At 32.1% G+C, this 26,047-nt stretch overlaps 1 protein-coding gene across 1 annotated transcript; it reads left to right on the top strand.

Annotated features, from left to right (window-relative positions):
* Positions 1–21,147: 21,147 nt before the first annotated feature.
* LOC105664201 (uncharacterized) lies at positions 21,148–25,059 on the top strand. Its single transcript, XM_012297806.2, has one exon. It carries the CDS (start codon positions 21,148–21,150, stop codon positions 25,057–25,059), a length of 3,912 nt encoding a protein of 1,303 aa, XP_012153196.2.
* Positions 25,060–26,047: the final 988 nt, after the last annotated feature.

Raw genomic sequence — 26,047 nt, 5'->3', positions numbered from 1 at the left:
GACAATTACTATACTGATTACTCTTATTATTATCAATCTAACTCATATTATTTGCCATATTATGCTTATATGATCGATAGAACGACAATTACTATAGTCGTTACTCTTATTATTATCAATCTAACTCATATTATTAGCCATATTATGCTTATATGATCGATAGAACGACAATTACTATACTTATTTCCCTTATTATTATCAATCTAACTCATATTATTAGCCATATTATGGTTATATGATCGACAGAACGACAATTACTATACTTATTACACTCACTATTATCAATCTAACTCATATTATTAACCATATTATGCAGATATGATCGATAGAACGACGATTACTATTCTCAGTACTCTTATTATTATCAATCTAACTCATCTTATTAGCCATATTATACTTATAAGATCGACAGAACGACAATTACTATTCTTATTACACTCCCTGTTATCAGTCTAACTCATATTATTAACCATGTTATGCTTATATGATCGGTTGAACGATAATTACTATACTTATTACTCTTATTATTATCAATCTAACTCATATTATTAGCCAAATTATGCTTATATGATCGATAGAACGACAATTACTATACTTATTACTCTTATTATTATCAATCTAACTCATATTATTAGCCATATTATGCTTTAATGATCGACAGAACGACAATTACTATACTTATTACACTCACTATTATCAATCTAACTCATATTATTAACCATATTATGCAGATATGATCGATAGAACGACAATTACTATACTCATTACTCTTATTATTATCAATCTAACTCATCTTATTAGCCATATAATGCTTATATGATCGACAGAACGATAATTACTATTCTTATTACACTCCCTGTTATCAATCTAACTCATATTATTAACCATGTTATGCTTATATGATCGGTAGAACGATAATTACTATACTTATTACTCTTATTATTATCAATTTAACTCACATTATTAGCCAAATTATGCTTATATGATCGATAGAACGACAATTACTATATTTATGACTCTTATTATTATCAATCTAACTCATATTATTAGCCATATTATGCTTATATGATCGATAGAACGACATTTACTATACTTATTACTCTTATTATTATCAATCTAACTCATATTATTAGCCATATTATGCTTATATGATCGATAGAACTACATATACTATACTCATTACTCTTATTATTATCAATCTAACTCATATTATTAGCCATATTATGCTTATGTGGTCGATAGAACGACAATTACTATACTTATTACTCTTATTATTATCAATCTAACTCATATTATTAGCCATATTATGCTTATATGATCGACAGAACGACAATTACTATACTCATTACACTTCTTATTATCAATCTTACTCATATTATTAGCCATATTATGCTTATATGATCGACAGGACGACAATTACTATTCTTATTACACTCCCTGTTATCAATCTAACTCATATTATTAACCATATTATGCTTATATGATCGGTAGAACGATAATTACTATACTTATTACTCTTATTATTATCAATCTAACTCATATTATTAGCCGAATTATGCTTATATGATCGATAGAACGACAATTACTATACTGATTATTCTTATTATTATCAATAAACTCATATTATTAGCCATATTATGCATATATGATCGATAGAACGATAATTACTATACTTATTACTCTTTTTATTATCAATCTAACTCATATTATTAGCCATATTATGCTTATATGATCGACAGAACGACAATTACTGTACTTATTACACTCACTACTATCAATCTAACTCATATTATTAACCATATTATGCAGATATGATCGATAGAATGACAATTACAATACTGATTACTCTTATTATTATCAATCTAACTCATATTATTAGCCATATTATGCTTATATGATCGACAGAACGACAATTACTATACTCATTACACTTCTTATTATCAATCTTACTCATATTATTAACCATATTATGCTTATATGATCGGTAGAACGATAATTACTATACTTATTACTCTTATTATTATCAATCTAACGCATATTATTAGCCATATTATGCTTATATGATCGACAGAACGACAATTACTGTACTTATTACACTCACTACTATCAATCTAACTCATATTATTAACCATATTATGCAGATATGATCGATAGAATGACAATTACAATACTGATTACTCTTATTATTATCAATCTAACTCATATTATTAGCCATATTATGCTTATATGATCGACAGAACGACAATTACTATACTCATTACACTTCTTATTATCAATCTTACTCATATTATTAACCATATTATGCTTATATGATCGGTAGAACGATAATTACTATACTTATTACTCTTATTATTATCAATCTAACTCATATTATTAGCCGAATTATGCTTATATGATCGATAGAACGACAATTACTATACTCATTACTCTTATTATTATCAATCTAACTCATATTATTAGCCATATTATGCTTATATGATCGATAGAACGACAATTACTATACTCATTACTCTTATTATTATCAATCTAACTCATATTATTAGCCATATTATGCTTATATGATCGATAGAACTACATTTACTATACTAATTACTCTTATTATTATCAATCTAACTCATATTATTAGCCATATTATGCTTATGTGGTCGATAGAACGACAATTACTATACTTATTACCCTTATTATTATCAATCTAACTCATATTATTAGCCATATTATGATTATATGATCGACAGAACGACAATTACTATACTTATTACACTCACTATTATCAATCTAACTCATATTATTAACCATATTATGCAGATATGATCGATAGAACGACAATTACTATACTGATTATTCTTATTATTATCAATAAACTCATATTATTAGCCATATTATGCATATATGATCGATAGAACGGCAATTACTATACTTATTACTCTTATTATTATCAATCTAACTCATATTATTAGCCATATTATGCTTATATGATCGACAGAACGACAATTACTATACTTATTACACTCACTATTATCAATCTAACTCATATTATTAACCATATTATGCAGATATGATCGATAGAACGACAATTACTATTCTCATTACTCTTATTATTATCAATCTAACTCATCTTATTAGCCATATTATGCTTATATGATCGACAGAACGACAATTACTATTCTTATTACACTCCCTGTTATCAATCTAACTCATATTATTAACCATGTTATGCTTATATGATCGGTAGAACGATAATTACTATACTTATTACTCCTATTATTATCAATCTAACTCATATTATTAGCCAAATTATGCTTATATGATCGACAGAACGACAATTACTATTCTTATTACACTCCCTGTTATCAATCTAACTCATATTATTAACCATATTATGCTCATATGATCGGTAGAAGGATAATTACTATACTTATTACTCTTATTATTATCAATCTAACTCATATTATTAGCCAAATTATGCTTATATGATCGACAGAACGACAATTACTATTCTTATTACACTCCCTGTTATCAATCTAACTCATATTATTAACCATATTATGCTCATATGATCGGTAGAAGGATAATTACTACACTTATTACTCTTATTATTATAAATCTAACTCATATTGTTAGCCATATAATGCTTATATGATCGATAGAACGACAATTACTATACTCATTACTCTTATTAGTATCAATCTAACTCATATTATTAGCCATATTATGCTTATATGATCGACAGAACAACAATTACTATACTCATTACACTCCCTGTTATCAATCTAACTCATATTATTAACCATATTATGCAGATATGATCGATAGAACGACAAATACTATACACATTACTCTTATTATTATCAATCTAACTCATATTATTAGCCATATTATGCTTATATGATCGACAGAACGACAATTACTATTCTTATTACACTCCCTGTTATCAATCTAACTCATATTATTAACCATATTATGCTTATATGATCGGTAGAACGATAATTACTATACTTATTACTCTTATTATTATCAATCTAACTCATATTATTAACCAAATTATGCTTATATGATCGATAGAACGACAATTACTATACTCATTACTCTTATTATTATCAATCTAACTCATATTATTAGCCATATTATGCCTATATGATCGATAGAACTACATTTACTATACTTATTTCACTCACTACTATCAATCTAACTCATATTATTAACCATATTATGCTTATATGATCGATAGAACGACAATTACTGTACTTTTTACTCTTATCATTATCAATCTCACTCATATTATTAGCCATATTATGCCTATATGATCGATAGAACGACAATTACTATACTCATTACTCTTATTATTATCAATCTACCTCATATTATTAACCATATTATGCACATATGATCGATAGAGCGACAATTACTATACTGATTACTCTTATTATTATCAATCTAACTCATATTATTTGCCATATTATGCTTATATGACCGATAGAACGACAATTACTATACGTATTACTCTTATTATTATCAATCTAACTCATATTATTAGCCATATTATGCTTATATGATCGACAGAACGACAATTACTATTCTTGTTACACTCCCTGTTATCAATCTAACTCATATTATTAAGCATATTATGCTTATATGATCGGTAGAACGATAATTACTATACTTATTACTCTTATTATTATCAATCTAACTCATATTATTAGCCATATTATGCTTATATGATCGATAGAACGACAATTACTATACTCGTTACTCTTATTATTATCAATCTAACTCATATTATTAGCCATATTATGCTTATATGATCGATAGGACGACAATTACTATACTTATTCCTCTTATTATTATCAATCTAACTCATATTATTAGCCATATTATGCTTATATGATCGATAGGACGACAAGCACTATACTCACTACTCTTATTATTATCAATCTAACTCATATTATTAGCCATATTATGCTTATATGATCGATAGAACGACAATTACTATACTGATTACTCTTATTATTAACAATCTAACTCATATTATTTGCCATATTATGCTTATATGATCGATAGAACGACAATTACTATACGTATTACTCTTATTATTATCAATCTAACTCATATTATTAGCCATATTATGCTTATATGATCGAAAGGACGTCAATTACTACACTTATTACCCTTATTATTATCAATCTAACTCATATTATTAGCCATATTATGCTTATATGATCGATAGGACGACAATTACTATACTCACTACTCTTATTGTTATCAATCTAACTCATATTATTGACCATATTATGCACATATGATCGATAGAGCGTCAATTACTATACTTATTACTCTTACTATTATCAATCTAACTCATATTATTAGCCATATTATGCTTATGTGATCGATAGGCCGACAATTACTGTACTTATTACTCTTATTATTATCAATCTAACTCATATTATTAGCCATATTATGCTTATGTGGTCGATAGAACGACAAATACTATACTTATTACTCTTATTATTATCAATCTAACTCATATTATTAGCCATATTATGCTTATATGATCGACAGAACGACAATTACTGTACTTATTACTCTCACTATTATCAATCTAACTCATATCATTAACCATATTATGCAGATATGATCGATAGAACGACAATTACTATACAAATTACTCTTATTATTATCAATCTAACTCATATTATTTGCCATATTATGCTTATATGATCGACAGAACGACAATTTCTATACCCATTACTCTTATTATTATCAATCTAACTCATATTATTAGCCATATTATGCTTATGTGATCGATAGAACGACAATTACTATACTTATTTCACTCACTACTATCAATCTAACTCATATTATTAACCATATTATGCTTATATGATCGATAGAACGACAATTACTGTACTTTTTACTCTTATCATTATCAATCTCACTCATATTATTAGCCATATTATGCTTATATGCTCGATAGGACGACAATTACTATACTCACTTCTGTTATTGTTATCAATCTAACTCATATTATTAACCATATTATGCTCATATGATCGACAGAACGACAATTACTATACTTATTACACTCACTATTATCAATCCAACTCATATTATTAACGATATTATGCAGATATGATCGATAGAACGACAATTACTATACTCATTACTCTTATTATTATCAATCTAACTCATATTATTAGCCATATTATGCTTATATGATCGACAGAACGACAATTACTATTCTTATTACACTCCCTGTTATCAATCTAACTCATATTATTAACCATATTATGCTCATATGATCGGTAGAAGGATAATTACTATACTTATTACTCTTATTATTATCAATCTAACTCATATTATTAGCCAAATTATGCTTATATGATCGACAGAACGACAATTACTATTCTTATTACACTCCCTGTTATCAATCTAACTCATATTATTAACCATATTATGCTCATATCATCGGTAGAAGGATAATTACTACACTTATTACTCTTATTATTATAAATCTAACTCATATTGTTAGCCATATAATGCTTATATGATCGATAGAACGACAATTACTATACTCATTACTCTTATTATTATCAATCTAACTCATATTATTAGCCATATTATGCTTATATGATCGACAGAACAACAATTACTATACTTATTACACTCCCTGTTATCAATCTAACTCATATTATTAACCATATTATGCAGATATGATCGATAGAACGACAAATACTATACACATTACTCTTATTATTATCAATCTAACTCATATTATTAGCCATATTATGCTTATATGATCGACAGAACGACAATTACTATTCTTATTACACTCCCTGTTATCAATCTAACTCATATTATTAACCATATTATGCTTATATGATCGGTAGAACGATAATTACTATACTTATTACTCTTATTATTATGAATCTAACTCATATTATTAGCCAAATTATGCTTTTATGATCGATAGAACGACAATTACTATACTCATTACTCTTATTATTATCAATCTAACTCATATTATTAGCCATATTATGCCTATATGATCGATAGAACTACATTTACTATACTTATTTCACTCACTACTATCAATCTAACTCATATTATTAACCATATTATGCTTATATGATCGATAGAACGACAATTACTGTACGTATTACTCTTATTATTATCAATCTAACTCATAGTATTAGCCATATTATGCTTATATGATCGACAGGACGACAATTACTATACTTATTACACTCACTGTTATCAATCTAACTCATATTATTAACCATATTATGCAGATATGATCGATAGAACGACAAATACTATACACATTACTATTATTATTATCAATCTAACTCATATTATTAGCCATGTTATGCTTATATGATCGACAGAACGACAATTACTATTCTTATTACACTCCCTGTTATCAATCTAACTCATATTATTAACCATATTATGCTTATATGATCGGTAGAACGATAATTACTATACTTATTACTCTTATTATTATCAATTTAACGCATATTATTAGCCAAATTATGCTTATATGATCGATAGAACGACAATTACTATACTCATTACTCTTATTATTATCAATCTAACTCATATTATTAGCCATATTATGCTTATATGATCGGTAGAACGATAATTACTATACTTATTACTCTTATTATTATCAATCTAACTCATATTATTAGCCATATTATGCAGATATGATCGATAGAACGACAATTACTATACTCATTTCTCTTATTATTATCAATCTAACTAATATTGTTAACCATATTATGCAAATATGATCGATAGAACGCCAATTACTTTACTCACTACTCTTATTATTATCAATCTAACTCATATTATTAGCCATAATATGCTTATATGATCGATAGAACGACAATTACTCTACTTATTACTCTTATTATTATCAATCTAACTCATATTATTAGCCATATTATGCTTATGTGATCGATAGGACGACAATTACTATACTCACTACTGTTACTGTTATCAATCTAACTCATATTATTAATCATATTATGCTTATATGATCGACAGAACGACAATTACTATACTTATTACACTCACTATTATCAATCTAACTCATATTATTAACGATATTATGCAGATATGATCGATAGAACGACAATTACAATACTCATTACTCTTATTATTATCAATCTGACTCATATTATTATCCATATTATGCTTATATGATCGACAGAACGACAATTACTATTCTTATTACACTCCCTGTTATCAATCTAACTCATATTATTAACCATATTATGCTGATATGATCGGTAGAAGGATAATTACTATACTTATTACTCTTATTATTATCAATCTAACTCATATTATTAGCCAAATTATGCTTATATGATCGACAGAACGACAATTACTATTCTTATTACACTCCCAGTTATCAATCTAACTCATATTATTAACCATATTATGCAGATATGATCGATAGAACGACAAATACTATACACATTACTCTTATTATTATCAATCTAACTCATATTATTAGCCATATTATGCTTATATGATCGACAGAACGACAATTACTATTCTTATTACACTCCCTGTTATCAATCTAACTCATATTATTAACCATATTATGCTTATATGATCGGTAGAACGATAATTTCTATACTTATTACTCTTATTATTATCAATCTAACGCATATTATTAGCCAAATTATGCTTATATGATCGATAGAAGGACAATTACTATACTCATTACTCTTATTATTATCAATCTAACTCATATTATTAGCCATATTATGCTTATATGATCGACAGAACGACAATTACTGTACTTATTACACTCACTATTATCAATCTAACTCATATTATTAGCCATATTATGCAGATATGATCGATAGAACGACAATTACTATACTCATTTCTCTTATTATTATCAATCTAACTAATATTGTTAACCATATTATGCAAATATGATCGATAGAACGACAATTACTTTACTCACTACTCTTATTATTATCAATCTAACTCATATTATTAGCCATAATATGCTTATATGATCTATAGAACGACAATTACTCTACTTATTACTCTTATTATTATCAATCTAACTCATATTATTAGCCATATTATGCTTATGTGATCGATAGGACGACAATTACTGTACTTATTACTCTTATTATTATCAATCTAACTCATATTATTAGCCATATTATGCTTATGTGGTCGATAGAACGACAAATACTATACTTATTACTCTTATTATTATCAATCTAACTCATATTATTAGCCATATTATGCTTATATGATCGACAGAACGACAATTACTATACTTATTACACTCACTATTATCAATCTAACTCATATTATTAACCATATTATGCAGATATGATCGATAGAACGACAATTACTATACTCATTACTCTTATTATTATCAATCTAACTCATATTATTAGCCATATTATGCTTATATGATCGACAGAACGACAATTACTATACTCATTACTCTTACTATTATCAATCTAACTCATATTATTAGCCATATTATGCTTATGTGATCGATAGAACGACAATTACTATACTCGTTACTCTTATTATTATCAATCTAACTCATATTATTAGCCATATTATGTTTATATGATCGACAGGACGACAATTACTATACTTATTCCTCTTATTATTATCAATCTAACTCACATTATTAGCCATGTTATGCTTATATGATCGATAGGACGACAAGTACTATACTCACTACTCTTATTGTTATCAATCTAACTCATATTATTGACCATATTATGCACATATGATCGATAGAGCGTCAATTACTATACTCATTACTCTTACTATTATCAATCTAACTCATATTATTAGTCATATTATGCTTATGTGATCGATAGGACGACAATTACTATACTTATTACTCTTATTATTATCAATCTAACTCATATTATTAGCCATATTATGCTTATAAGATCGATAGAACGACAATTACTATACTCATTACTCTTATTATTATCAATCTAACTCATATTATTAGCCATATTATGCTTATATGATTGATAGAACGACATTTACTATACTCATTACTCTTATTATTATCAATCTAACTCATATTATTAGCCATATTATGCTTATATGATCGACAGAACGACAATTTCTATACACATTACTCTTATTATTATCAATCTAACTCATATTATTAGCCATATTATGCTTATATGATCGACAGAACGACAATTACTGTACTTATTACACTCACTATTATCAATCTAACTCATATTATTAACCATATTATGCAGATATGATCGATAGAACGACAATTACTATACTGATTACTCTTATTATTATCAATCTAACTCATATTATTAGCCATATTATGCTTATATGATCGATAGGACGACAATTACTATACTTATTACCCTTATTATTATCAATCTAACTCATATTATTAGCCATATTATGCTTATATGATCGATAAGACGACAATTACTATACTCACTACTCTTATTGTTATCAATCTAACTCATATTATTGACCATATTATGCACATATGATCGATAGAGCGTCAATTACTATACTTACTACTCCTACTATTATCAATCTAACTCATATTATTAGCCATATTATGCTTATGTGGTCGATAGAACGACAAATACTATACTTATTACTCTTATTATTATCAATCTAACTCATATTATTAGCCATATTATGCTTATATGATCGACAGAACGACGATTACTGTACTTATTACACTCACTATTATCAATCTAACTCATATCATTAACCACATTATGCAGATATGATCGATAGAACGACAATTACTATACTGATTACTCTTATTATTATCAATCTAACTCATATTATTTGCCATATTATGCTTATATGATCGATAGAACGACAATTACTATACGTATTACTCTTATTATTATCAATCTAACTCATATTATTAGACATATTATGCTTATATGATCGACAGAACGACAATTACTATACTTATTACACTCACTATTATCAATCTAACTCATATTATTAACCATATTATGCAGATATGATCGATAGAACGACAATTACTATACTCATTACTCTTATTATTATCAATCTAACTCATATTATTAGCCATATTATGCTTATATGATCGACAGAACGACAATTACTATTCTTGTTACACTCCCTGTTATCAATCTAACTCATATTATTAACCATATTATGCTTATATGACCGGTAGAACGATAATTACTATACTTATTACTCTTATTATTATCAATCTAACTCATATTATTAGCCATATTATGCTTATATGATCGATAGAACGACAATTACTATACTGATTACTCTTATTATTATCAATCTAACTCATATTATTAGCCATATTATGCTTATGTGATCGATAGGACGACAATTACTGTACTTATTACTCTTATTATTATCAATCTAACTCATATTATTAGCCATATTATGCTTATGTGGTCGATAGAACGACAAATACTATACTTATTACCCTTATTATTATCAATCTAACTCATATTATTAGCCATATTATGCTTATATGATCGATAGGACGACAATTACTATACTCACTACTCTTATTGTTATCAATCTAACTCATATTATTGACCATATTATGCACATATGATCGATAGAGCGTCAATTACTATACTTATTACTCTTACTATTATCAATCTAACTCATATTATTAGCCATATTATGCTTATGTGATCGATAGGCCGACAATTACTGTACTTATTACTCTTATTATTATCAATCTAACTCATATTATTAGCCATATTATGCTTATGTGGTCGATAGAACGACAAATACTATACTTATTACTCTTATTATTATCAATCTAACTCATATTATTAGCCATATTATGCTTATATGATCGACAGAACGACAATTACTGTACTTATTACTCTCACTATTATCAATCTAACTCATATCATTAACCATATTATGCAGATATGATCGATAGAACGACAATTACTATACTCATTACTCTTATTATTATCAATCTAACTCATATTATTAGCCATATTATGCTTATATGATCGACAGAACGACAATTACTATTCTTGTTACACTCCCTGTTATCAATCTAACTCATATTATTAAGCATATTATGCTTATATGATCGGTAGAACGATAATTACTATACTTATTACTCTTATTATTATCAATCTAACTCATATTATTAGCCATATTGTGCTTATATGATCGATAGAACGACAATAACTATACTCGTTACTCTTATTATTATCAATCTAACTCATATTATTAGCCATATTATGCACATATGATCGATAGAGCGTCAATTGCAATACTTATTACTCTTACTATTATCAATCTAACTCATATTATTAGCCATATTATGCTTATGTGATCGATAGGACGACAATTACTATACTTATTACTCTTATTATTATCAATCTAACTCATATTATTAGCCATATTATGCTTATAAGATCGATAGAACCACAATTACTATACTCATTACTCTTATTATTATCAATCTAACTCATATTATTAGCCATATTATGCTTATATGATCGATAGAACGACATTTACTATACTCATTACTATTATTATTATCAATCTAACTCATATTATTAGCCATATTATGCTTATATGATCGACAGAACGACAATTTCTATACTCATTACTCTTATTATTATCAATCTATCTCATATTATTAGCCATATTATGCTTATGTGATCGATAGAACGACAATTACTATACTTATTTCACTCACTACTATCAATCTAACTCATATTATTAACCATATTATGCTTATATGATCAATAGAACGACAATTACTGTACTTTTTACTCTTATCATTATCAATCTCACTCATATTATTAGCCATATTATGCTTATATGATCGACAGAACGACAATTACTATTCTTATTACACTCCCTGTTATCAATCTAACCCATATTATTAACCATATTATGCTCATATGATCGGTAGAAGGATAATTACTATACTTATTACTCTTATTATTACCAATCTAACTCATATTATTAGCCAAATTATGCTTATATGATCGACAGAACGACAATTACTATTCTTATTACACTCCCTGTTATCAATCTAACTCATATTATTAACCATATTATGCAGATATGATCGATAGAACGACAAATACTATACACATTACTCTTACTATTATCAATCTAACTCATATTATTAGCCATATTATGCTTATATGATCGACAGAACGACAATTACTATTCTTATTACACTCCCTGTTATCAATCTAACTCATATTATTAACCATATTATGCTTATATGATCGGTAGAACGATAATCACTATACTTATTACTCTTATTATTATCAATCTAACGCATATTATTAGCCAAATTATGCTTATATGATCGATAGAACGACAATTACTATACTCATTACTCTTATTATTATCAATCTAACTCATATTATTAGCCATATTATGCTTATATGATCGACAGAACGACAATTACTGTACTTATTACACTCACTATTATCAATCTAACTCATATTATTAACCATATTATGCAGATATGATCGATAGAACGACAATTACTATACTGATTACTCTTATTATTATCAATCTAACTCATATTATTTGCCATATTATGCTTATATGATCGATAGAACGACAATTACTATTCTTATTACACTCCCTGTTATCAATCTAACTCATATTATTAACCATATTATGCTTATATGATCGGTAGAACGATAATTACTATACTTATTACTCTTATTATTATCAATCTAACTCATATTATTAGCCATATTATGCAGATATGATCGATAGAACGACAATTACTATACTCATTTCTCTTATTATTATCAATCTAACTAATATTGTTAACCATATTATGCAAATATGATCGATAGAACGACAATTACTTTACTCACTACTCTTATTATTATCAATCTAACTCATATTATTAGCCATAATATGCTTATATGATCGATAGAACGACAATTACTCTACTTATTACTCTTATTATTATCAATCTAACTCATATTATTAGCCATATTATGCTTATGTGATCGATAGGACGACAATTACTGTACTTATTACTCTTATTATTATCAATCTAACTCATATTATTAGCCATATTATGCTTATGTGGTCGATAGAACGACAAATACTATACTTATTACTCTTATTATTATCAATCTAACTCATATTATTAGCCATATTATGCTTATATGATCGACAGAACGACAATTACTGTACTTATTACACTCACTATTATCAATCTAACTCATATCATTAACCATATTATGCAGATATGATCGATAGAACGACAATTACTATACTGATTACTCTTATTAATAACAATCTAACTCATATTATTTGCCATATTATGCTTATATGATCGATAGAACGACAATTACTATACGTATTACTCTTATTATTATCAATCTAACTCATATTATTAGCCATATTATGCTTATATGATCGACAGAACGACAATTACTATACTTATTACACTCACTATTATCAATCTAACTCATATTATTTACCATATTATGCAGATATGATCGATAGAACGACAATTACTATACTCATTACTCTTACTATTATCAATCTAACTCATATTATTAGCCATATTATGCTTATGTGATCGATAGAACGACAATTACTATACTCGTTACTCTTATTATTATCAATCTAACTCATATTATTAGCCATATTATGCTTATATGATCGATAGGACGACAATTACTATACTTATTCCTCTTATTATTATCAATCTAACTCACATTATTAGCCATATTATGCCTATATGATCGATAGAACGACAATTACTATACTTATTACTCTTATTATTATCAATCTACCTCATATTATTAACCATATTATGCACATATGATCGATAGAGCGACAATTACTGTACTTATTACTCTTACTATTATCAATCTAACTCATATTATTAGCCATATTATGCTTATATGCTCGATAGGACGACAATTACTATACTCACTACTGTTATTGTTATCAATCTAACTCATATTATTAACCATATTATGCTCATATGATCGACAGAACGACAATTACTATACTTATTACACTCACTATTATCAATCCAACTCATATTATTAACGATATTATGCAGATATGATCGATAGAACGACAATTACTATACTCATTACTCTTATTATTATCAATCTAACTCATATTATTAGCCATATTATGCTTATATGATCGACAGAACGACAATTACTATTCTTATTACACTCCCTGTTATCAATCTAACTCATATTATTAACCATATTATGCTCATATGATCGATAGAACGACAAATACTATACACATTACTCTTACTATTATCAATCTAACTCATATTATTAGCCATATTATGCTTATATGATCGACAGAACGACAATTACTATTCTTATTACACTCCCTGTTATCAATCTAACTCATATTATTAACCATATTATGCTTATATGATCGGTAGAACGATAATTACTATACTTATTACTCTTATTATTATCAATCTAACGCATATTATTAGCCAAATTATGCTTATATGATCGATAGAACGACAATTACTATACTCATTACTCTTATTATTATCAATCTAACTCATATTATTAGCCATATTATGCTTATATGATCGACAGAACGACAATTACTGTACTTATTACACTCACTATTATCAATCTAACTCATATTATTAACCATATTATGCAGATATGATCGATAGAACGACAATTACTATACTGATTACTCTTATTATTATCAATCTAACTCATATTATTTGCCATATTATGCTTATATGATCGATAGAACGACAATTACTATTCTTATTACACTCCCTGTTATCAATCTAACTCATATTATTAACCATATTATGCTTATATGATCGGTAGAACGATAATTACTATACTTATTACTCTTATTATTATCAATCTAACTCATATTATTAGCCATATTATGCAGATATGATCGATAGAACGACAATTACTATACTCATTTCTCTTATTATTATCAATCTAACTAATATTGTTAACCATATTATGCAAATATGATCGATAGAACGACAATTACTTTACTCACTACTCTTATTATTATCAATCTAACTCATATTATTAGCCATAATATGCTTATATGATCGATAGAACGACAATTATTCTACTTATTACTCTTATTATTATCAATCTAACTCATATTATTAGCCATATTATGCTTATGTGATCGATAGGACGACAATTACTGTACTTATTACTCTTATTATTATCAATCTAACTCATATTATTAGCCATATTATGCTTATGTGGTCGATAGAACGACAAATACTATACTTATTACTCTTATTATTATCAATCTAACTCATATTATTAGCCATATTATGCTTATATGATCGACAGAACGACAATTACTGTACTTATTACACTCACTATTATCAATCTAACTCATATCATTAACCATATTATGCAGATATGATCGATAGAACGACAATTACTATACTGATTACTCTTATTAATAACAATCTATCTCATATTATTTGCCATATTATGCTTATATGATCGATAGAACGACAATTACTATACGTATTACTCTTATTATTATCAATCTAACTCGTATTATTAGCCATATTATGCTTATATGATCGACAGAACGACAATTACTATACTTATTACACTCACTATTATCAATCTAACTCATATTATTAACCATATTATGCAGATATGATCGATGGAACGACAATTACTATACTCATTACTCTTACTATTATCAATCTAACTCATATTATTAGCCATATTATGCTTATGTGATCGATAGAACGACAATTACTATACTCGTTACTCTTATTATTATCAATCTAACTCATATTATTAGCCATATTATGCTTATATGATCGATAGGACGACAATTACTATACTTATTCCTCTTATTATTATCAATCTAACTCACATTATTAGCCATATTATGCTTATATGATCGATAGGCCGACAAGTACTATACTCACTACTCTTATTGTTATCAATCTAACTCATATTATTGACCATATTATGCACATATGATCGATAGAGCGTCAATTACTATACTCATTACTCTTACTATTATCAATCTAACTCATATTATTAGCCATATTATGCTTATGTGATCGATAGAACGACAATTACTATACTCATTACTCTTATTATTATCAATCTAACTCATATTATTAGCCATATTATGCTTATATGGTCGACAGAACGACAATTACTATTCTTATTACACTCCCTGTTATCAATCTAACTCATATTATTAACCATATTATGCTCATATGATCGGTAGAAGGATAATTACTATACTTATTACTCTTATTATTATCAATCTAACTCATATTATTAGCCAAATTATGCTTATATGATCGACAGAACGACAATTACTATTCTTATTACACTCCCTGTTATCAATCTAACTCATATTATTAACCATATTATGCAGATATGATCGATAGAACGACAAATACTATACACATTACTCTTACTATTATCAATCTAACTCATATTATTAGCCATATTATGCTTATATGATCGGCAGAACGACAATTACTATTCTTATTACACTCCCTGTTATCAATCTAACTCATATTATTAACCATATTATGCTTATATGATCGGTAGAACGATAATTACTATACTTATTACTCTTATTATTATCAATCTAACGCATATTATTAGCCAAATTATGCTTATATGATCGATAGAACGACAATTACTATACTCATTACTCTTATTATTATCAATCTAACTCATATTATTAGCCATATTATGCTTATATGATCGACAGAACGACAATTACTGTACTTATTACACTCACTATTATCAATCTAACTCATATTATTAACCATATTATGCAGATATGATCGATAGAACGACAATTACTATACTGATTACTCTTATTATTATCAATCTAACTCATATTATTTGCCATATTATGCTTATATGATCGATAGAACGACAATTACTATTCTTATTACACTCCCTGTTATCAATCTAACTCATATTATTAACCATATTATGCTTATATGATCGGTAGAACGATAATTACTATACTTATTACTCTTATTATTATCAATCTAACTCATATTATTAGCCATATTATGCAGATATGATCGATAGAACGACAATTACTATACTCATTTCTCTTATTATTATCAATCTAACTAATATTGTTAACCATATTATGCAAATATGATCGATAGAACGACAATTACTTTACTCACTACTCTTATTATTATCAATCTAACTCATATTATTAGCCATAATATGCTTATATGATCGATAGAACGACAATTACTCTACTTATTACTCTTATTATTATCAATCTAACTCATATTATTAGCCATATTATGCTTATGTGATCGATAGGACGACAATTACTGTACTTATTACTCTTATTATTATCAATCTAACTCATTGTTACCAACGCAATTAACGAATTAATTTCATTTAATATTCATTTCATTAAAATCGTTTAGTTTAAAAGTTAAAATCGTTTGTTTAATAATTAAAATCTTTTCGTTGGAAATTCTTGAATCGGACGGCTGAACCGATTGGAGGGGGGAGCGTGAACGCGACGGTAAGAGTCGAGAACGGTAGTCTTGATAAGGACGCCGAGCGGTGAGGAGCAGGTATCGAAGAATGGGAAGGTCGGATACGACCGATCCGAGTCGCTCGTGTTTACCTACTTTTCTTTTCGTATCTATTTGATTTTACGTTATTGTAGACGGTCCCTGGCTGCTTGGACTCGTATGGAAAATTAATTTTTTATTTTTATTAATTTTTGGTACTCGGTTCTCGTGCACCTAATTCTGCTGCGTAATCATTGGATCCTGGCTGATTGATCTAATGGCACGCAGTTATATTTTGAGGTGAACCTCGCAACTGGTGCCCTGCGAGGTCGAGAACCTGAGTAAACTCGATGGCAAGAGTTATGGTTTTGTAGCGCGGTATCAGTTAATTTTTCGGAATAATATCCTTTTTATTTTGACATTGGTGTGAGTGCGACTCGGAACGGTTGTATTAGTGGCCCATTCATTCGAATTGGAAATCCGGTGCTGTAAACATACTTTATATAAGTTACGAATAAATTTCTTAATTACATTCAATAAAATGTGTTTTGCCATTGCCCTCCTGATCCCTGTCCCTTGCGCCCGTGGGTCGATCGTAACCAATGGTCCTTCGAGCCGGATATGAACCGGCGACCTACGGGCGTTTGGGGCAGCGACTGCGAGGATGCGGTAACAGTTACGGACAGATTGGTAATGAATAGTTCAGTTTTCAGGACAGTGTATTCTATCTGGTGTCTTAATTTAAGTGATTATTGGGACATATATCGACCGTTACAATGTCTCCGGCGAGGCGTTATAGAGCAACCCGAAGAGGAAGAGGACAGTCATCTGCGACTGTGGTAGGGTTGTCGACACGGTCTACAAGAAGCCAGAATCTTGGAAATCGCTCTCTCGTGGACCAACCAACCCCGTCGGTAGATCTTCGAGACACCACCTTGCCATCAGCGCAAACAGTTCCGCGTGGCGGTACAGCACATTCGGCACCGTCACGAGCGGTGTCATCATCATCGTCGTCCCGAAAGAGGCGATTAGAAATTCAAGCAGCTGAACGGCGTGCGAAAGTTCGTCGAGAATTGCTTGAGGAAAGAGAGAGGGTCGAGTTGGCTTTGATTGACGAAAGATTAGAGTTAGAGATTGCTCAATTGGAGGAAGAATCGAATTGTGGTGGTAGTGTTCGTAGTTCCGTAACACCACATCAGCCTGCTAACCAACGGTATGTCCCTGAAAATGACACTGATCATTCAGTGCGCGATTGGCTTCAGAGATCGTCAGCTCACGCAGCCAGTTTAGCTCAGAATCCTCCAGAGAAATTAATAAATAATTCCACTCAACAAATGAGTGCCCAAGCAGACCAAGCGGAGCGAGATGATCCTGTACCACTCGACCACCGAGAAGCGGAAGATTCAGCTGCGAACCCACAGCCCAACGAAAACTCTGGGCTTTCAAAGCTAACGGACGTCTTAGCGCGGACGATTAACGCCATCGAGAGTAGGTCCGCAGCGGGGGATTTATCGCGACTGTTAAATCGATTAACATCGAAAGGCGAACTACCGGTATTCGATGGCGACACGGTAGAATGGCCTAGGTTTAAACGCGCATTCGATTTGACTACAGAAAAAGGAGGATATTCTGGGGAAGAGAACGTTTCTCGGTTATATGCTTGCCTCCGTGGATCAGCCCGCGAGGCAGTAGCCTCTTTAATGGTGACAGCAAGCGATGTTCGTCAAATAATGGAAACGCTGGAACTTAGGTTCGGCAACCCGGATATCGTGGCTGGAAAGATTGTCGGGGACCTAAAGAATCTTCCGCGAATTGGCGATATAGGGGGAAACTTGGTAACATTTGCGACCGCTGTGAAAAACTGTGTAGCTGCTTTACAGGCAGTTAACCATGTTGGGTACCTACAGAGCCCTGAACTGATATCAGAAGTTCTCCGTAAATTACCAACCACCATGATTTATCAATATAATAGGTTCTTAAATGAAAATAGTGAGGGAGGCGAGCCTAAGTTGGTTTTGCTTGCTAAGTTCTTGTTTTTTGAGGCCGAAATTGCTTGTAAAGCCGGCACTAGTAATTTAATAACTTCAAACATTCGGTTCCCACGGGAGGAGAGACAGAGTGTGCGGGACAGAACCAAACGTGTTGCAGGGACTAAAGCAGCCGTTTTAACGACCGCACTAGAGGGCTCAGCCATGCCCAGAGAAATGCGTTCGCCTAATAAAGATGTTGGTCGTCGCTGTAATTATTGTTCTGCGGAAAATCATTTAGTTAACACTTGTCGAAGATTTAGCAGCCTATCTGTTCCTCAACGATGGGAATGGGCGCGGCAGAAGGGTGTATGTTTCCGATGCTTAGGGGGAAGACATCGTAGTGTTCGTTGTAACTCTAAGGGATGCGGAATCGCGGCGTGTATGCGAGCGCACCACAAACTTTTACATACAACTGACCGTTCAACGAGTAGCACGACAATGAATGACAAAATGCCGCAATCGACAGCACCCGCTAGCTCAGGGTCAGAAGAATATGTTGCGAATAATTGACAGAATCGCAATAAAGGAATTCTCTTGAAAATAATACCGGTAATAGTTACCGGAGCTCGCGGTAACATGCAAACATACGCCCTGCTAGACGAAGGATCCACATTAACTTTAGTTGACACGACAGTAGCTAACAGAATCGGCCTAACTGGTAGGCTAGCATCTATGAAGCTGAGAGGAGTAGGTGGAATGATGACCGTATTGGCGAATAGTAAAAGCGTTAATTTTGATATTAAGGGGAAACATAGTGTGGATACCTATCAAATTATGGGGGCTAGAACAGTACGAGGTTTATCTCTGCCCGCTCAGACACTACGTGTAGATGAGATGAAAAAGTATCACCACTTAAATAATTTAAACATCGAAGGCTATTCAAGTGTGACACCCACAATTCTAATAGGTCAAGATCATTGGGATTTGATCACGTCACTTGAGGTGAGAGAAGCAGGAAGACAGGCACCAGTAGCCTCATATACCAAGCTAGGTTGGGTAATACATGGATATGCATCAAGCAGTGCAAACAATGCAGTACCATCTGCTGCGCTGCAGTTGGAGGAAGTAGGAGAACGAAATTATGATCGCATAGAGGACCGCAATCTGAGCGAACTGGTTAAACACCATTTTACCATTGAATCTCTAGGTGTTAGTGAAAGGGTAAGGAATAACACCTTAATTGTGCGAGCAGATAAAATATTAAAAGAGACCACGCGGAGAGTGGGTGGTCAATGGGAGACGGGTTTATTATGGAAGTCCGACTCAATTGAGTTTCCCAATAATAAACAGTACGCGTTGAGTAGACTTAGAAGTCTAGAACGTAAGATGGATAAGGATCCGAAATTCGCGGAGCGATATTGCAATGAAGTGCAACGCTTCCTGGATCAAGGCTACGCCAGTAGGGTAGTTTCTCCAAAGGTCAATAATACACGAATATGGTATCTACCCCATTTCGGAGTAATAAATATAAAGAAACCGGAGAAACTACGCGTTGTGTTTGATGCTGCTGCAGTATACCACGGAGCGAGCCTGAACGATGCACTCCTTGCGGGTCCAGATATGTTCAACTCTCTGCTCGGGTCACTACTCCGATTTCGACAAAAACGTATTGCATTCACAGCGGACATTAAAGAGATGTTCCTCCAAATAAAAATACGTCCGGAAGACCGGTTCGCACAACATTTTTTGTGGCGCGGGATGGACAGAACTATAGAGCCACGCGAATATGTAATGACATCCATGATATTTGGCGCGACATCCTCTCCTTGCTCCGCTCAGTATGTCAAAAATCTTAATGCTCAAGAATTTCAATCAAAATATCCTGAAGCAGCAGAAGCAATAATAAAGTACCATTATATGGACGATTACATCGATGGCGCTGACACTGTCGAGGAAGCCATTAAACTTATTGAGGAATTAACAGAAATTCACCGTAATGGCGGGTTTGATATACGAAACTGGACATGTAATAACGAAGTGGTAATGAGTAAAATACCCAGTGAAAAACGATCGCACATCAAAGTAAACCTTTCTTTCGATGAACATCCAACCGAAAGGGTGCTAGGTATTATTTGGAATCCTCGCGAGGATAGGCTATCCTTCGACGTCAGCTTGAAACGAATCCCTGGAGAAATATTAACCGGTGAACGGAGACCAACCAAACGCCAAATGCTAAGTGTAATCATGTCTGTATTCGACCCGTATGGATTCCTTAGCCCCTTTACCATTAGGAGTAAGATTCTACTACAGAATTGTTGGCGTAGTGCTATTACGTGGGATGAAGAACTGAAATCTGCTGAATATCTAGAGTGGAGGCGATGGTTACAGGATCTTCAGCTTATCGAACATCTCACCATACCACGTTGCTACGTGCAGCAAGACGCGAACGTCCATGAGACAGAGCTTCATGTATTCTGCGACGCCAGCGAAAAGGCGTACGCGGTTGTGGCGTACTGGCGCGACGTGTACGAAAACGGAAAAACGGCCGTTACATTTATTCTGGGCAAATGTCGAGTCGCTCCATTGAAGCCTGTCTCTATTCCTCGTCTTGAGCTACAAGCGGCAGTGCTAGCAAGCCGTATGGCGCGCGCTGTAGAACAAGAACATACCCGCAAAGTAACTAAAAGAGTATTTTGGACGGACTCATGCACAGTGCTGAGTTGGTTACGATCAGATTATCGAACATACAAAGCGTATGTCAGTCATCGTTTAGGTGAAATAGACGACCTCACCGGCCAGGACGAATGGCAGTGGGTTCCCTCAAAGGAAAACCCAGCCGATGAGGCAACACGCAACAACGGCCCATTGCCCTCAGAAAAGTCAAGATGGATTGCGGGACCAGACTTCTTGTACAAGGATGAGCCTTTCTGGCATACCCCGCCAGCAACCACCGCGAACGAATGTACACAAGAACTCAGGTCAGAATTCACTGGGAGCAGTGTGGAATTCGAAAGGCTGGAATTACCAGAAATTGAACGGTTCTCCTCGTGGTTCCGATTAATACGTAGCACAGCAAGGCTTCTAGTTTTCAAAGATTGCTGCCTCACTAAGAAGAAGGTCCCATTATCAAATGATCATGTGCAATGGGCTATTAGGAAATGGCAAACACAATGTCAACGAGATAGCTTTCCGGAAGAATTGCACTCATTACATTGTCGCGAACAAATAAGCTGCAAAAGTAGGTTATATCAATTAACACCCTATTTAGACGATTATGGACTCATCCGAGTTGGTGGACGAATATCATCGGCTGAAAATATACCGCAAACCATGAAAGAACCAATTATACTTGACGGAGGTCATCGATATACACGACTCTTAGTGCTGCACTATCATCAACAGGCAAATCATGGCAGTACAGAGGCGGTAGTCAATGAACTGCGGCAAGCGTTTTGGATTTTAAGGCTACGTCCAACGGTCAAAACCGTGGCCAGCCGATGTCAAGTATGCCGCGTGAATAAGAAATTGCCGCAGGTTCCGCGTATGGCGGATCTTCCGAGTGCTAGATTAGAACACCACATAAGACCATTTACCAATTGTGGAATTGATTATTTTGGCCCGATGGAGGTAACAGTAGGTAGACGACGCGAGAAAAGGTGGGGTGTACTATTTACTTGTTTGAACACCCGAGCTATCCATATTGAAACAGCATCCACCTTGACGACTGACTATACCATTATGGCGCTAACACGTATGGCAGCCCGGCGAGGATTCCCGGCTATGATATATTCGGACAACGGTACAAACTTAAGAGGAGCACACGCTGAGCTAAAACGGGCTGTAATGGATCTCGACTGCGACAATCAGAGAGATAGGGTCATGAGCAAAGGCATAGATTGGCGTTTTATTCCACCAGGTGCTCCCCACATGGGTGGTTGTTGGGAAAGTTTAGTTAAGTCAGTCAAAACTACCCTGAGAGTTATACTAAAAGAACGAGCACCCCGTGATGAAACATTGTCGACGTTATTAGCTGAAGCGGAACACACAGTGAACAGTCGGCCGCTGACGTCCGTATCGGTGGACCCAAGGGACGAAGAAAGTTTAACGCCTAACCATTTTTTAATTGGTGCCTCATCAATCAAGCCATTAGTTACGCGACCTCACGATGGTAATCTCAACTTGCGCAAGCAATGGAAGATAGCTCAGCACCTTGCAGATCACTTCTGGATGCGTTGGGTCAAAGAATATCTCCCTACGTTGATAAGAAGACGTCGCTGGCACGAAGAGGTGCAACCCTTAGCAGTAGGTGACCTGGTACTTGTTGCTGACTCCCAGCAACCTAGAAACGTGTGGCTACGCGGGATTATAACCACCACGTATCCAGGACGGGACGGACGAGTACGAGTAGCCGAAATTCGGACAGCGAAAGGAAAAATGATTAGACCCGTTTCAAAGTTAATTGCGTTGCAACCCGTAGATAATAGTGCTGATTCAAACGCATCAGACACTGGGGGGGAGAATTTGTTACCAACGCAATTAACGAATTAATTTCATTTAATATTCATTTCATTAAAATCGTTTAGTTTAAAAGTTAAAATCGTTTGTTTAATAATTAAAATCTTTTCGTTGGAAATTCTTGAATCGGACGGCTGAACCGATTGGAGGGGGGAGCGTGAACGCGACGGTAAGAGTCGAGAACGGTAGTCTTGATAAGGACGCCGAGCGGTGAGGAGCAGGTATCGAAGAATGGGAAGGTCGGATACGACCGATCCGAGTCGCTCGTGTTTACCTACTTTTCTTTTCGTATCTATTTGATTTTACGTTATTGTAGACGGTCCCTGGCTGCTTGGACTCGTATGGAAAATTAATTTTTTATTTTTATTAATTTTTGGTACTCGGTTCTCGTGCACCTAATTCTGCTGCGTAATCATTGGATCCTGGCTGATTGATCTAATGGCACGCAGTTATATTTTGAGGTGAACCTCGCAACTGGTGCCCTGCGAGGTCGAGAACCTGAGTAAACTCGATGGCAAGAGTTATGGTTTTGTAGCGCGGTATCAGTTAATTTTTCGGAATAATATCCTTTTTATTTTGACATTGGTGTGAGTGCGACTCGGAACGGTTGTATTAGTGGCCCATTCATTCGAATTGGAAATCCGGTGCTGTAAACATACTTTATATAAGTTACGAATAAATTTCTTAATTACATTCAATAAAATGTGTTTTGAAATTGCCCTCCTGATCCCTGTCCCTTGCGCCCGTGGGTCGATCGTAACCACTCATATTATTAGCCATATTATGCTTATGTGGTCGATAGAACGACAAATACTATACTTATTACTCTTATTATTATCAATCTAACTCATATTATTAGCCATATTATGCTTATATGATCGACAGAACGACAATTACTGTACTTATTACACTCACTATTATCAATCTAACTCATATCATTAACCATATTATGCAGATATGATCGATAGAACGACAATTACTATACTGATTACTCTTATTAATAACAATCTAACTCATATTA

Source organism: Megachile rotundata, unplaced genomic scaffold (assembly GCF_050947335.1).
Source record: "Megachile rotundata isolate GNS110a unplaced genomic scaffold, iyMegRotu1 scaffold1097, whole genome shotgun sequence".
NCBI classification, from domain to species: Eukaryota; Metazoa; Arthropoda; class Insecta; order Hymenoptera; family Megachilidae; genus Megachile; species Megachile rotundata.
The sequence above is the reverse complement of the archived record's forward strand: the minus strand, read 5'-3'. Positions and strand labels throughout refer to the sequence as shown.

Bases quoted from the DNA above. Each gene is read 5' to 3' on its own strand.
- LOC105664201 (XM_012297806.2), top strand. From the start codon at position 21,148: ATGCAAACATACGCCCTGCTAGACGAAGGATCCACATTAACTTTAGTT.